Source organism: Natator depressus, chromosome 1 (genome assembly GCF_965152275.1).
Source record: "Natator depressus isolate rNatDep1 chromosome 1, rNatDep2.hap1, whole genome shotgun sequence".
Lineage (NCBI taxonomy): Eukaryota > Metazoa > Chordata > Testudines > Cheloniidae > Natator > Natator depressus.
In genome coordinates, this window is record NC_134234.1 from 235,892,371 (window position 1) to 235,906,998 (window position 14,628).

General features: G+C 40.6%; 1 protein-coding gene across 4 annotated transcripts in view; it reads right to left on the minus strand.

Moving 5' to 3' along the window:
• The window catches only part of PTPRO (protein tyrosine phosphatase receptor type O), a 213,919-nt gene that overhangs the window by 65,109 nt on the left and 134,182 nt on the right, over positions 1–14,628 (minus strand). For all 4 annotated transcript variants that reach the window (XM_074938358.1, XM_074938339.1, XM_074938348.1 and 1 more), the window contains 6 exons: positions 12,023–12,181; positions 9,356–9,508; positions 7,566–8,015; positions 6,551–6,712; positions 5,473–5,672; positions 3,534–3,654 (listed from right to left, as the gene is read on the minus strand). In XM_074938358.1, the coding sequence (XP_074794459.1) occupies positions 3,534–3,654; positions 5,473–5,672; positions 6,551–6,712; positions 7,566–8,015; positions 9,356–9,508; positions 12,023–12,181 (1,245 nt within the window). The remainder of the gene's footprint in view (positions 1–3,533; positions 3,655–5,472; positions 5,673–6,550; positions 6,713–7,565; positions 8,016–9,355; positions 9,509–12,022; positions 12,182–14,628) is intronic.

The following is a 14,628-nucleotide window of genomic DNA, read 5'->3' on the forward strand; positions in this document are numbered from 1 at the left end:
TTGCCCTTGTTTGCCTGTGTTGTAACCAAGGGAAAATTCACAGTCACACTTTGTTGTTTGATTCCATGACATGTCTAATTTTGTTACAAAATCCAGATAAGATGATATACCTAGAAATGGCCTTTGGGCAAGAACTTTACATGTGTGGGAGCTATGCATGGGTGCGGGACTTAGAGAGGGTTACCTCCTCTTCTTTTTTTTTTTTTTTTGGTTTAGCTTTTCAAGTAAAAGCAGAAATTTGAAAATGTTTCAAGTCTTTACAGCTAGTGAAAAAAACTCTGGCAGCCCAAATATTTGTGAAAAACATAGGAAATTTGTAAAATTTGCCCAATATTTGATATTTCACAGAAGTTGGACACAAGCTGTCTCTAATGACCTCCCCAAACTCTCCCCTGCCCCCCCCCCCCCTGTTCTATTAAAAATACCTTCCTCACCAATTTATAGACTATTTATTTGGACAAGGCAATTGGTAGTGTGTAAGCAGACTGCTTGGACTTTGTGGGGCTCTGGCCAGGTCTTATTTAGTTAATTTTGTCATTTTCTCTTTTTTCCTTCCATCATGGACAGTGCATAGTAGTGTGGAGAAGAAACAAGAAGTGCTAATTGCTAGTCACCTGCTCTCTTTCAAGTCACATGACAAGCAGTGACAGAACCAGGGAAAAAAAGCAGGTCTCCTGAATCTCAGTCCAGTGTCTTAGCCACGGTGGCACACTGCATCCCTCGAGGGGCATTTTCTCAGAAAACCTGGTAGCTTAAAGTTAGGTTCCTAAATCTATGTACAAATTAATGGCTTAATTTCAAAAGTGCTTAACTACTCTCAGCTCCCACTGAAGACATTGACTCTCATGGATGCTCCGCACTTCTAAAAGTTACACTATTTATTTACAGGTTTCAGAGTAACAGCCGTGTTAGTCTGTATTCGTAAAAAGAAAAAAGAAAAGGAGTACTTGTGGCACCTTAGAGACTAACCAATTTATTTGAGCATGAGCTTTCGTGAGCTACAGCTCACTTCATCGGATGCATAGCATATCGTGGAAACTGCAGAAGACATTATATACACACAGAGACCATGAAACAAAACTTCCTCCCACCCCACTCTCCTGCTGGTAACAGCTTATCTAAAGTGATCATCAAGGAGGGCCATTTCCAGCACAAATCCAGGTTTTCTCACCCTTCCCCCCGCCCCCCCACAGACACACATACAAACTCACTCTCCTGCTGGTAATAGCCCATCCCTCTTTGAAACCTCTCTTTATAATGCGCATGATAATCAAGGTGGGTCATTTCCAGCACTAATCCAGGTGTTCTCACCCCCCCACACACACACCCCCCTCCAAAAACCACACACACAAACTCACTCTCCTGCTGGCAATAGCTCATCTTACAATGTGCACAGCAATAATCCAAGTTTAACCAGAATGTCTTGGGGGGGGTTTGTAGGAAAAAAACAAGGGGAGATAGGCTACCTTGCATAATGACTTAGCCACTCCCAGTCTCTATTCAAGCCCAAATTAATAGTATCCAATTTGCAAATGAATTCCAATTCAGCAGTTTCTCGCTGAAGTCTGGATTTGAAGTTTTTTTGCTTTAAGATAGCGACCCTCATGTCTGTGATTGCGTGACCAGAGAGATTGAAGTGTTCTCCGACTGGTTTATGAATGTTATAATTCTTAACATCTGATTTGTGTCCATTTATTCTTTTACGTAGAGACTGTCCAGTTTGACCAATGTACATGGCAGAGGGGCATTGCTGGCACATGATGGCATATATCACATTGGTGGATGTGCAGGTGAACGAGCCTCTGATAGTGTGGCTGATGTGGTTAGGCCCTGTGATGGAGTCCCCTGAATAGATATGTGGGCACAGTTGGCAACGGGCTTTGTTGCAAGGATACGTTCCTGGGTTAGTGGTTCTGTTGTGTGGTATGTGGTTGTTGGTGAGTATTCGCTTCAGATTGGGGGGCTGTCTGTAGGCAAGGACTGGCCTTTCTCCCAAGATTTGTGAGAGTGTTGGGTCATCCTTCAGGATAGGTTGTAGATCCTTAATAATGCGTTGGAGGGGTTTTAGTTGGGGGCTGAAGGTGACGGCTAGTGGCGTTCTGTTATTTTCTTTGTTAGGCCTGTCCTGTAGTAGGTGACTTCTGGGAACTCTTCTGGCTCTATCAATCTGTTTCTTCACTTCCGCAGGTGGGTATTGTAGTTGTAAGAATGCTTGATAGAGATCTTGTAGGTGTTTGTCTCTGTCTGAGGGGTTGGAGCAAATGCGGTTGTATCGCAGAGCTTGGCTGTAGACGATGGATCGTGTGGTGTGGTCAGGGTGAAAGCTGGAGGCATGTAGGTAGGAATAGCGGTCAGTAGGTTTCCGGTATAGGGTGGTGTTGATGTGACCATCGTTTATTAGCACTGTAGTGTCCAGGAAGTGGATCTCTTGTGTGGACTGGACCAGGCTGAGGTTGATGGTGGGATGGAAATTGTTGAAATCATGGTGGAATTCCTCAAGGGCTTCTTTTCCATGGGTCCAGATGATGAAGATGTCATCAATATAGCGCAAGTAAAGTAGGGGCGTTAGGGGATGCGCATTATAAAGAGAGGTTTCAAAGAGGGATGGGCTATTACCAGCAGGAGAGTGAGTTTGTATGTGTGTCTGTGGGGGGGCGGGGGGAAGGGTGAGAAAACCTGGATTTGTGCTGGAAATGGCCCTCCTTGATGATCACTTTAGATAAGCTGTTACCAGCAGGAGAGTGGGGTGGGAGGAAGTTTTGTTTCACGGTCTCTGTGTGCATATAATGTCTTCTGCAGTTTCCACGATATGCTATGCATCTGATGAAGTGAGCTGTAGCTCACGAAAGCTCATGCTCAAATAAATTGGTTAGTCTCTAAGGTGCCACAAGTACTCCTTTTCTTTTTTCTTTTTACTATTTATTTAGGTGCCTAAGCATAAATATAGGTCTCTAACTTCAGGCCCCTTCATTTCTCAATCTTAGACATAATTCCTTGTATGTTGGAGTGAAAGCCTAATCCTATAACAGGCGGTGTCACTCCTTTCACTGAAGACACCTTCAGATACCTCATGCACTTCTTCCCATCCTCAGTAATGGAGTTAAACAACACATGAAAAATAATCTCTTTTAACCACCAACATGGCAAGCATACCCAGCAAAATATGCTACACTTCTGAACAGGCTCTGAATGCATCTACACTGAGGCTGGAGGTATAACTTCAAGCTGGGGTAGATGTACCTGTGCTAACTTGGATCAAGCTAGCATGCTAAAAATAGCAGTGCAGCCACCGTGCACAGGTGGTGGGATGGGCTAACTGTCCCAAGTACAGTCCCATCTGGAGTGAACTAGTCTGTCCTGTCGCCTGTGCCGTCTGGTATTGTCAGCATGCTAGCTTGACAAGAACTAGCGCGGGTATGTCTACCCGAACGGGAAATTACACCTCCGGCCCCGGTGGAGGAACACCCCAAGAGATCTAATAGATAAGCTGTTCAAAACAAAAAGTCAGTTTGAATAGTAGACGCATGGGTTACCAATGGCAAATGTAACAGGATCAGAAGGAGGTCCAACCAATGGGCCTTTACGTAAATAAATCACAACCTGGTACTGGGCACCGGGAACAAGATTTTCAATGATGCTGTTGCTTGAATTCACCTATCAGAAGGGGAACAAATAAGATACAAAGTATTCATTTGGTGAGTAAGAAAGAAAAAAGGAGGGCTGAAATAGTACTCACCTAGCTGCATTTCAGCAGCAAAGGACATGATTCTGAACCTACTGCAGTCAATGGCAAAATGTTGATTATTTCAGTGAAAACAGGATGGCCAAATGCTGAGATGGGAATTGTGACTGCTCAGCCCATTGAGCTCACTCCTGACTTGTCCCAGAGAATTACCGCAGTATAAGGTCAGTCATGACAACAAGGAGCTATTTACATTGTGTATATTGTATGGTAATGAGACTAGAGCACCAGATTCCTCTCGGGTGTAACTCTGTGTTTACATACTGTGGTTTCAATAAACATCTGGGATTACTTTGTGGCCATCTAATTCATCTGCAGCTATGTGAGCTAAAGGCAATCTTAGAATAGTATTCTAACCTCATGAGAGTCAGGGTGTCAGTTGATTGCATGGGTCAGAAGGGAATTACCCTCTCCTGCCCCTCAAGTACAGCACTCTACAAATTAGCTAGGGGCCTTATGGATTCCCCCCCTGCATTTTGAAGCATCTGGTACTGAAGAATCGCCATAAAAGCCTCAGCTCTGAAGCATCCGGTACTGGCCAGTGCCAGAGGCAGGATGCTGTCTAGATGGTGGAGTCAGTCCAAACCAGTATGACAAATCTTATATTCTGAAGAGTCAGTAAATGTACAGAGCAGCCTTGGGAAAAGTATCTTTTACTACATCTTTTCAGTGAATTGGGGAAAGATGTTTTTTCAGCAACAATCTTAGTGCAATTGCTAACAATTTGTATTACCAGCATGAAATTGCATAAGCAGCTGTCAGCATGAAGAATGTTTTATTACTATGCGTGTGGAGATGCTAGTGCAACTGTCAATCTAGGGAGCTCCTTTAGGAAGGTATGATACATTTTATTTATAGACAAAGGGAGAAGGAATGGATGAACTCTGTACCAAGTCTTACTTCTTTCTGCTTGCCAGGGAGTATCCAAACAAACGGCCATCAATAATAGAGGCAGGAGAACCTGGCTGAGTTCTGGTTAGAGGTTGGCAAATGTTCAGTGAAAATAATTTAAAAAGCAATACAAATACTTTTCAAGCAAATTCTCAGTTTTTATTCAAATAAATGGTCATGAATACATTTTTTGCAGTGCTCATGAAGCTGTCATTCAGGCCCACATTCTAACCACAAAGTTCAATTAACCCAAACCAGAACTTCTTCCTCTATTCTACCTCAAGGTTTTTTGTCATCACATCATAAACCACTTCTGGTTAACCTGAACCCACAGAAGTCTGAATTTGTACTAGCTGGGATGCAGCTGGAACATGGGCAGTTTGGATTATTTGTACTTGCACCCTTTACTCAGACCTGTCACTACAATGGCCTGAATTGAAACCTCAGAGCCCATCATCCTCAACTTTGGGGACATTTAGAGCTAGATATTAGTCTACATGAAAACTTTAGCCCCAGTTTAAGAAAAAAAGTATGCACGTGCTTAAAGTTAAATATACACTGAAATGCTTTCATGAATAGGAATGGACTTCAGCACATGCTTAAAGTGTTTTAATGAATCAGGGCCTTATGGATGGTGTCTTATCTCTGCTTAGACTTGTGTCACCGCAGTGGTGTGGATTATTATTGCAATAATGTTCATAAGTGTATAACATTGCTTGTGGACTGATGGATAAAACTTTGCTTCTTACACAACCCAGTGAGCAACATTATAATGAGGTTTACTGAATGCGTTTCTTTTTCTTACTGTATTTGAGGAGTCTATATTTTCTGCCCTTTACCTCGGTGCAATAATGCTTTTCAAGTCTTTGACTCTGCTTTTGCTTCTGGCAGGTCAGTGACACAACAGACACTATCGTGTTGTTGCTGCTGCTGTCTTGCGAAGACGTCCAGGACATTAAGGCAGTGGTAGAACTTAGCACAGTCACACTCACGTGCTGGGGCTTTTCTGTCAGTTCTTCAATCCATTCCCCTGTCGGACCTAAAAAACATTTCCAGAGAAGAACACTTAAGACAGGCCACATGCCTGGCTTTACCCTGTGCATTTAGAGTGCCTGCATTTACGTCTTTTAAAACATTCTGCTGTTAGTAGTTAATTTCATGCTAGTGAAAGGTGCTGAAATGACAGCCCCTTTACACCGACAGACCCAGGACAGAACTGACAACAGCAGAAAGAGCTCCCCACACTGCCCCACCCGTAAGACTCACTGCTATACTACAATGTAGTTTGGTCTCCAAGCCCAATCAGCTCTTGGTCTCTGCTGCTGAGATGGCCCATTAGTGCCAATAGCAACAGTCTGAGCGTGTATTCCGCTCCCCGACTTCTGTACATTTCACAACACAAAGACCAATTAGCCAGATAAAGGGAGAGGGAGGGGTAATTTCTCCCCACATGCTTCCTGTGGATACCTCAGTCTTGGCAGGCCACCAGAAAGGTTTACAAAATCCACCTAGAATACTGAGAGTCTTGAGTCTTTTGGGATTTGACAGGACAAGCAAAGAGCACCTAATAAATCTCTGTGCCGTCTTAAAGGCTTTCAAAGCAAACTGAAAACAGCATTTGTTCCTAGATGTACACATTTATATGTGTTTTAATACAGTACAGTTAAATGTAAATGTGTATTTCCAGGAACAAAGAATATAGGTCATACTTACAGGATAGGGAAGCAATGACTCTGAAAAACATTTGGGGCTCATGGTGGGTAATCAGCTGAAGATGAGCTCCTAGTGTGATGCTGGGGGCCAAAAGAGCTAAAGCGACCCTGGGATGCATAAATAGGGCAATCTGGTTTCATTTATCACACCTTATATACTGTTAAAGATACACTGTATGGGTGAAATCATCACTTAGATACTTACTGATGTAAAAACTAAGCGTTTTGGCTGATTGACTTCTCCGAATTTCACAAGATCCAGAGGAACTAAAGGTTGTCACAGATAACTTATATTTCCCCGGTTCTTTCAGTTCAGCAATAAATTCGTGAGTATCCTCACCTACCGTCAAAAATTCTGTGGTGTTCTCTAAATCAGGGAAGAAGAAGAGGAAGAAGAAGAAAAAGAAAGTGCAAATTAACTGAAATTTGAGAGGGCTCTGGCTACTGAGGAACTGATTTGTACTGGATATGCTAATGCTGCCTCTGCTGCAGGATGAAAAGGTATTGAAGAGATCTGGATTTATGCAGGTAGTTTTATTCCCTGGCTGTCAGCCCAAGAATAATTAATGACCGAGGCTCATGTATAGGTGTAAAGTAATAATAGACCATGTTCAAAAATTTCATTCAGTAACACTGATGATAAAGTAAGATTGTCGTGACCATGAAACACTTGAAAGTGAAAAACAATGTAGAAGAAGAAGAAGAAGAAAAGGGTTTGCTATGTTTTCTTCTCTCCCCTTATTGTTCTGAAAAATTTCCTTGCCCCAAACAGCAGAAAGTCGAGGAAAACTGGTTGTCATAAAGGGCCAGTTGAAAAATCATCTGGAGAAGTGGATGAAAAATCTCTAGCACAGGTTACCTCACCGTTGCTTTATGATGCATTAAAGGCCCTCCCCCATGCTCCACCAACCACCCCATAAACACCCTACAGAACATGTTTTTCAGCTTTCCATTTAGAGAAACTTTTGCCTGAAGAGAGAAAAAGGTAGGCTCTCTTTTACTGCAGGTTCCATAGGGAAACTTTTCCAAAGGCAGGGACAGCTGACCAAAACCAAGAAAACCATATATTACACAACTAATGCATATTCTTATGTCCATCCCCGTTTTGCAGACACACAAAATCTGAATGAAAATACTTAAGGTTTGCTATCCCCTAATTATTCTGAGGAGACGAATTCACCACTAGGAATGATATAAAAAAGGCCTGGGTTTTACTTTACCTTCTCTTTCAATGTTAATATGGAATCCATCAAATGCTGTGGGTGGTTTTGGTGGCAACCAGCTTAGCACCATTTGCACAGGGAGGAAAGAAGGAGGTTCTGATGTAAGTTTCCCTGACATGCTGGCTGTACTGGTGTTCTCATATTCACTGGGAACTGCATTGACAAACTCATCTTCGCTTTCTGGCGATTCATCTTCATTAGTCCACCAGTATGGTTGGGATGTAGTTGTGTAATCAGTGCTGTTATAGTGGTAATCAGGCCATGCATAAGAGGTGTTTGCTGAGGGAATTTCAGTTGGATCATTAGAAAAATGGGTAAGTTTCTCTTGCCCTATTACATCCTGTAGTCCCATGAATGATTCTTCTGGGAAATTCCCACTGTGTTCCTCCCAGTTATTCTTGTTCATCTGTACAATTTGGACAGAAATATTTCGAGGTGGGTAGGGAACTAGAAGAGAAAAGATTTAAAAAAACAATGAATAGGTATGTTTAATATATTCCTACAGCGGTTAGTTAATTCATCATGGAAATTAGCATGTCTAGTTTACAGCAAGAGAAAAAACACAGTATTTTGAAATTCTTTGTTCTTTCTATTAAGATTCTTTTCTTGCTTATACAGGTGTAAGCCAAGACTAACTCCTTATGGGTAAAACGAACGTAAACTGAGAGAATAATCAGGGCTAGAATGTACAGGAGTGTAATAGTGTAGATTTGGGGACAATGTAATAAATTTACTCACGAGTAGCCCAACTAAGTTGCTCTGATGTGAGAACATGAGTAAAAATAATCAAGTGCTTGTTTGTAAATTGGGCTCTTTGTGTCTTTCATTGTACCTTTTACATCCTCTTGTGCATGGAAAATTATTTTTGTGGAACTGTGAAAGTGTTGAGAAATACTGAAAAAATATCTTAATACACAGCACAACAACTCAGGATGTAAAATGTCATCCTGATCACTATATGGCTTTTCCCTCAATTTTAGCAGCCAGCTTTGTGCAAACATCTAGAATAAAGTTAACGCTTTATATCAAGGGAAAGCTTGATCTTAAAATTTCAGATGCTACACAGCATGGGTTTCTAACTGGAGAATTTTGTACAATAGCTGCTGTAACAGACTGCAGCCACATTCAGTACCTTTGTAGACTGTACTGTATTAAATTTATGAATGTTCTGTGTAACATTGTGGGCTAGGAATTGTATTTAGCTTCATGGGAGAAGGATTACTGCAGTTCATCCAGGAACTGAAAAACAGAGGAGAGTGTTTACTGCAATCCCTGAGATTGTAAACAGCTCCAGAGAAATGCTACTTCTAGGATGGTTGGCATATACTAGTTCCAACAGGCCTAAGGGGAACAAAGAAAGGGCTTTTGGTGTAAAAAGCTGAGTTTAAACAGACTAATGTCCTTCTCTTTCTGATCTAGCCAATGGACATAACCTTTGGTCCCAGTAGGGGCCCAAACACTTGCTGAAATGTTGGAAGGACTTTGGCCTGTCAGAGCCCCCATAGGATTGATGGCCAATTTCTGGTCTGTTTGTTACCTGTTATATGTTTTCTCTTTATTCCTTTACCCTTAAATAAATATATTCTGCTGTGGAAAGAGGTGTGTGGTAATTTGTAACTGCTGGCAAATTGCTTCTTATCCCTGGAGAGAAAGCCTAGAATATCTTGTTTTAGGCAGTACGTACTTTTTATAAGCAAATGTTCATCATGGAAACACTGAGACATTACTCCTTGCACTGTGTTTAATGTAGACATGCTGTCAATGGTATATATACACATTTTCTTCACCTGTTCTGTGCTGTTTGGGTTCATGCCTGACACCGCTATATTCCACTAGCGTGCTTTTGTTGAATGTTGCTTCTGACACCAACTGAAATGTGATGTTGCTGTAGCATATTCCTGGCAGCCAGTGATTGAAAACTGTTTTACCTTTAAAGAAATCTGTAGAAGGGCAAAAAAACACACAAACAAAAAACCAACAACCCGACATACATCAAATGTTCACTTTCAGATAACATGGTGGCACGCTTTAAATGAGCAATGTTTTGGATATTTAACATAGGTTAGCCCAGTTTAAGTGATAAAATGCCAATAATTGAGTTTGCCAGTGTTTTTCCTGATTGTCAAAGGTACTTAGATACAAAAAGCAGCAAAATAAACATGAACGATTTTCCTGAGAAAGATCATTGCAGCTGGCTACCCTATTCAACATGACAGTAACATATCAAAGAACAGCTAATAAAAAGAAAAAAAGCTTCCAAATCCCTGTAACAACTGCATACAAGAGTTCGCTGGTCTTCTAGTGAATTAAGACATCATGTGCAGGATAAGACAGTCAATGGACAACTTTCTTTGTACACATGGCAGAAATGGGCCCAGTTTGTAATGCCGAGATCTGGGTTAATCTCTAACATTAATGCATGTGGGAGTGGGGGGAAATGCGGGCTATTTCGGGGGAGGGGGGTGGACTTTGTCGCTGATTAATGCCTGCCTCAAATAAACAAACAAAAAGCCAGGGTGCATTTATTTATTTATAGCAGCTGTACAGCCATGAAGTCAACCATTGGTTGAGGCTGACAAATATTGCTGTCGATTTCATCCCCACCCCTTGGAACAGCAATGCATGGCAACTCTTATGTAGTGACTTTATGTATTATGCATCCAATAAAATTCATTTGCTTGTTAGGGCAATTCTGTTGGCTATTGTGCAATTCTGAGCAAATAAGGTAGCTACAGTATTAACCCTTTGGGTACTGTGTGTGTATATATCCAGATCCTTTTGTCACTTTTCAGAGTTATTCTCACAGGACAAGCTCATTCGCATCGGATACTATAGACTCTACTGAATTCAGTGGGAGTACCTTCAGATTTAAACCAGCGTAACTGAAGGTAGAATATGATCTGATTCATTGTCATCACATTGCCATGGAATGTTAGGGGTGATTACGTTTTCCCAACCTGAAATACTTTCAGGATAACATTCAGTAAATTGCAGCTGATTCTGCAAAGCTGGCTGAAAACTCAGTGAAACAAATCTTTTTTTTTTACCAACACGTTCATTGGGATGGCATTTCCCCTTTAGGAGGAGAGTCTAAGCCTGGAAAATTTCAGCCCAAAAGGTGAATATTTCAGAAACTTATGAATGAGTGGGACAAAAATCTTATCATGGAAACGGTTTAGCAGCAACTGTAGCTGTTGCTGCCAAGCATTCACTTATCACGGAAACAGACCGAGCTGTGGTATGGATTGTGGGAGCAGACACCAACCTTGCCTAACAGGTTAAGAGAGAAAATGAAGAATACTTTTCCATTTGAAACCTGAAGAAGAGTTTATGTGCTCTGTCATGAAAATATAATTTCCTGAGCTGTGATGTACAGTAGAACCTCAGAGTTATGAACGGACCAGTCAACCACACACCTCACTGGGAACCGGAAGTACACACTTAGGCAGCCCCCCACCCCCAAAGCAAATACAGTACAATATCCTGTTAAATGTAAACTATTTTAAAAAAAATAAAGGGAAAGCAGCATTTTCCTTCTGCACAGTAAAGTTTCAAAGCTGTATTAACTGAGTGTTCAGTTGTAAACTTGTGAAAGAACCACCATAACGGTTTGTTCAGCGTGACGAACAACCTCCATCCCCGAGGTGTTCGTCACCCTGAGGTTCTACGGCAGCTGCGGCACTGACACTAGCACTCTGCTTGTGTAGGAAGCACGAGAGGTCTTCACCATTGTTTTACGTCTCTTTGTCAGTCTCCTGTTATCTCATTTTAAGCCCTTCTGAGCCAATAAGTCGTTCCGATGTTACAATTCATAACATTAATACCTGCTACAGTTAGCTGTTCAAGCAACTAATCTTTGGTCTTGGGCACTCGGGGTGAAATCCTGGCTATTGACCCTGACATCAATATGGCCAGAATTTCACCCTTTATCTCCACATGAGTTCTATAAACTAGATTGTAGCTCTTCTTCTTTCTGACTTTTTGGCTACGAAACAGCACTAAAAGAAGAGATTAGAACATGTTTTAGATTCCAGTGAACATGTCTACTTTGAGATGTCATAAATTGGGAACCCCTTGCCCAATTAATTTCAGTTTGGATGGGAAAATTCTATCCTATCCTCAGTGTTCATGTTCCATTACTGAGGACAATATTCCTTTCTCTGTGGATATTAGAGCTAGGACAGGAATTGGCCTTAAAATTGAAGATGAGTGGCCATCTCAACTACGGAGAGGTTCCTACCTCTCTATAACATATAGGCTATTTAAATGGGTAGTTATAATAATAAATATAAATAATTAGAATCACTAATTATGTTAAACCTACAGGTCACTTGACACTCCTTTTTATTTTCCTGTAGATTCAACACCAATAATGAAGTGTCAATAGATGGTGGATACTTATATTAACCATATTTGCATTGTTTTCAATAGTTTTTTTTTCTTCTTCTTCCTACCTTTGTATAACATTGTTCTATAGTCTTTGCCTTCCCAATAGCTTATGTTTACTCTGGTGAAAACATTGTACTTCTCTGGATACTGAATTTCAAACAACACTCCCGTTTCTGGAGATGGTTTGTAGTCATAGATAGAAACGCTGCTTATGGGAAGAGGTTCTAAAAGACATACAAAAAACAAGCAGAAAATGGGAAGAAAGGAACATTATTAGGCATACAAAAAAGAGAGAGAAGATTTCACTCAATTTTAATCCCCTAATAAGAAATCAAATTATCCACTTCCATATGAAATAGAAATTCTTAAGACACATTGGTTGAAATCGTGGCCTTGATGATATCAATGGCAAACCCACCATTGACTTCACTAAGACCAGAATTTCAGTCCATGTGTCCCCAGCTCATTCACTATCCACAAAGCTTATTCCTTTCAGAGGATGAAATTCACCCCTATGCAGAGAGCCGGCAGAAAGCCTGTGCAATGTTGGTACAGCTTAAGCCCCCAAAGTGAAGCTTAAATGGGAGTTAAGTCATGCATAGTCCGTGTGCTGGCTCTCAGCATAGGATTGAATTTCTTGTCTTTATTACTTTTCCTCATAACAAAGATGGGCCCTGACTATAAAACAAACAAATAAAAACAAAAAAAGTTTTGAGGGTAGAGCAGGGTGAACAACAGATTTTTCAGTTCTCTGGCAATTTCATAAAAAGATTGGAAAAAGTTTCAAGTCAAACCAAAAATGAAAACTTTCAGTTTTCAGCAAATTAAAAAGTTGGAAAAAATAGTTTTGGTTCAAATGAAACATTTTGTGCAACTCAAAATGAAATGTTTCATTAGGATTTTGAGCATTTTTTAATGTTTTAAATTTTTGTAAATAAAATAAGAGGAAATTTTGGAATGAAAAGTTGTTCGTAATTTTGAAAATGTCAAATTGCAAAATGTTTTAGTGTTGTTGAACCAAAATTTTTCACTGAAAAGTTTCGGTCAGAAAATTTCACTCTGCTCTCCTTTTGGGTGCTTTGGGGTGCCTGATGTGGATCTGAACTTTTCAGCTCACTCCCATCTCTACAGCAAAAGAATATCAATGCAATGCCAAAGCAGGAAGTACAAGACTTTTGTATCTTCTTGTATCTAGAGCAAAAAAAATATTACTTTCTATTTTTATACGTTCTTGTTTCTGTCTGTCTATTTTAGGTACTTACATCCCCACCACAGTAATATCTCAGTGTCTCATGATCTTCAGCGTGTTTATCATCGTAATACTCCTGTTATCACCCCTGTTTTATAGATGGGGAACTGACTCACAAAGAGCTTAAGTGACTTGCCCAAGGTCACACAGGAAGTCTGTGGTGGAGCACAGAATTGAACCCTAGTCTTTTTAAGTTCCAGCACTGGGCCTTCTTTTGTCTAGTCTTGTTATAAAGTAAGAAAAATGGGCCCAGATCCTCAACTGTTGTTCATAAATCAGCAAAGTTCCATTAATTGCAGAGGAAGATTGCTGGCCGATAACTCGTGTGTGCTGTGTTTACTGTTCATTATGATGTGACTCTGTGGTGATTGCACAATGATGATGCTAGTTTATATCAGATGATAATCTGGTCCAATATTCATAATATTGAAGCCACAGTTTTGTTACATTTTTCATTACCTGCAAAGTCAGTCTATGGCCTCATATGTTTCTCAGCTTGGACAGACTTTCCAACGTGCTTTCATAAGGTGTGAGTTGGCCACGCATATCTAGCCATTGGGCAGACATACAAATAATGGACAACATTTTTGGTCAGAGTTTTTCCATACAAACATTTTATAATTCACTTTACACCCAGTGTTCTCAGTAATTGCTTCTACATTTATGATCTAGGCTTTTTAGCTCTCCGATGCTTGTTGGACACAGACTGAAAAATACCAGATGTTCAATACCAATTATTAGGGGGTAGCCGTGTTAGTCTGTACCCACAAAAACAACAAGGAGTCCAGTGGCACTTTAAAGACTAGCAGATTTATTTGAGCATAAGCTTTCGTGGGTAAAAATCCCACTTCTCCAGATGCATGAATACCAATTATTATTATTTGTACTACAGCAGCACCTAGAAGGCCCACATGAGATCAGGGCCCCATTGCGCTAGGCCCTATATAAAACACTAGTAAGAGATATTCCCTTCCCTAAAGCACTTAAAATCTAAATAGAAAAGATAAAGGGTTGGAGAAAAGAAGTATAATCTCTATTTTACTAAAGCACAGAGATATTAAATGATTAGTCAAAGATTGCAGAGGTAGTCTGTAGTAGAGCTGGAAACTGAATCTAGATTTCCTGAGTACCAGTACAGTACCTTAACCACAAGATCATCTGTCCTCATTACTACCTTCTTCTCGATAAGCCAGTTCAAACAGATTAAAAAAACAAGCCAAGGTGGCCCACGAATAAGTTGGCATATTGGGGAGCCAACCTAGTATCCCTGGCTTTCCCATGGTTTGGACAAAGTGTTTGTTGTTGAATATAAAATTGTTATGGATGAGGATGAAATGGATGGCTTTGGTAATGTGTTTGGGGTGGATAGCTGAGGCTTGTTGGTTAGCAGGCTTCCTGCTTCTGATGTACTTAAAAAACATT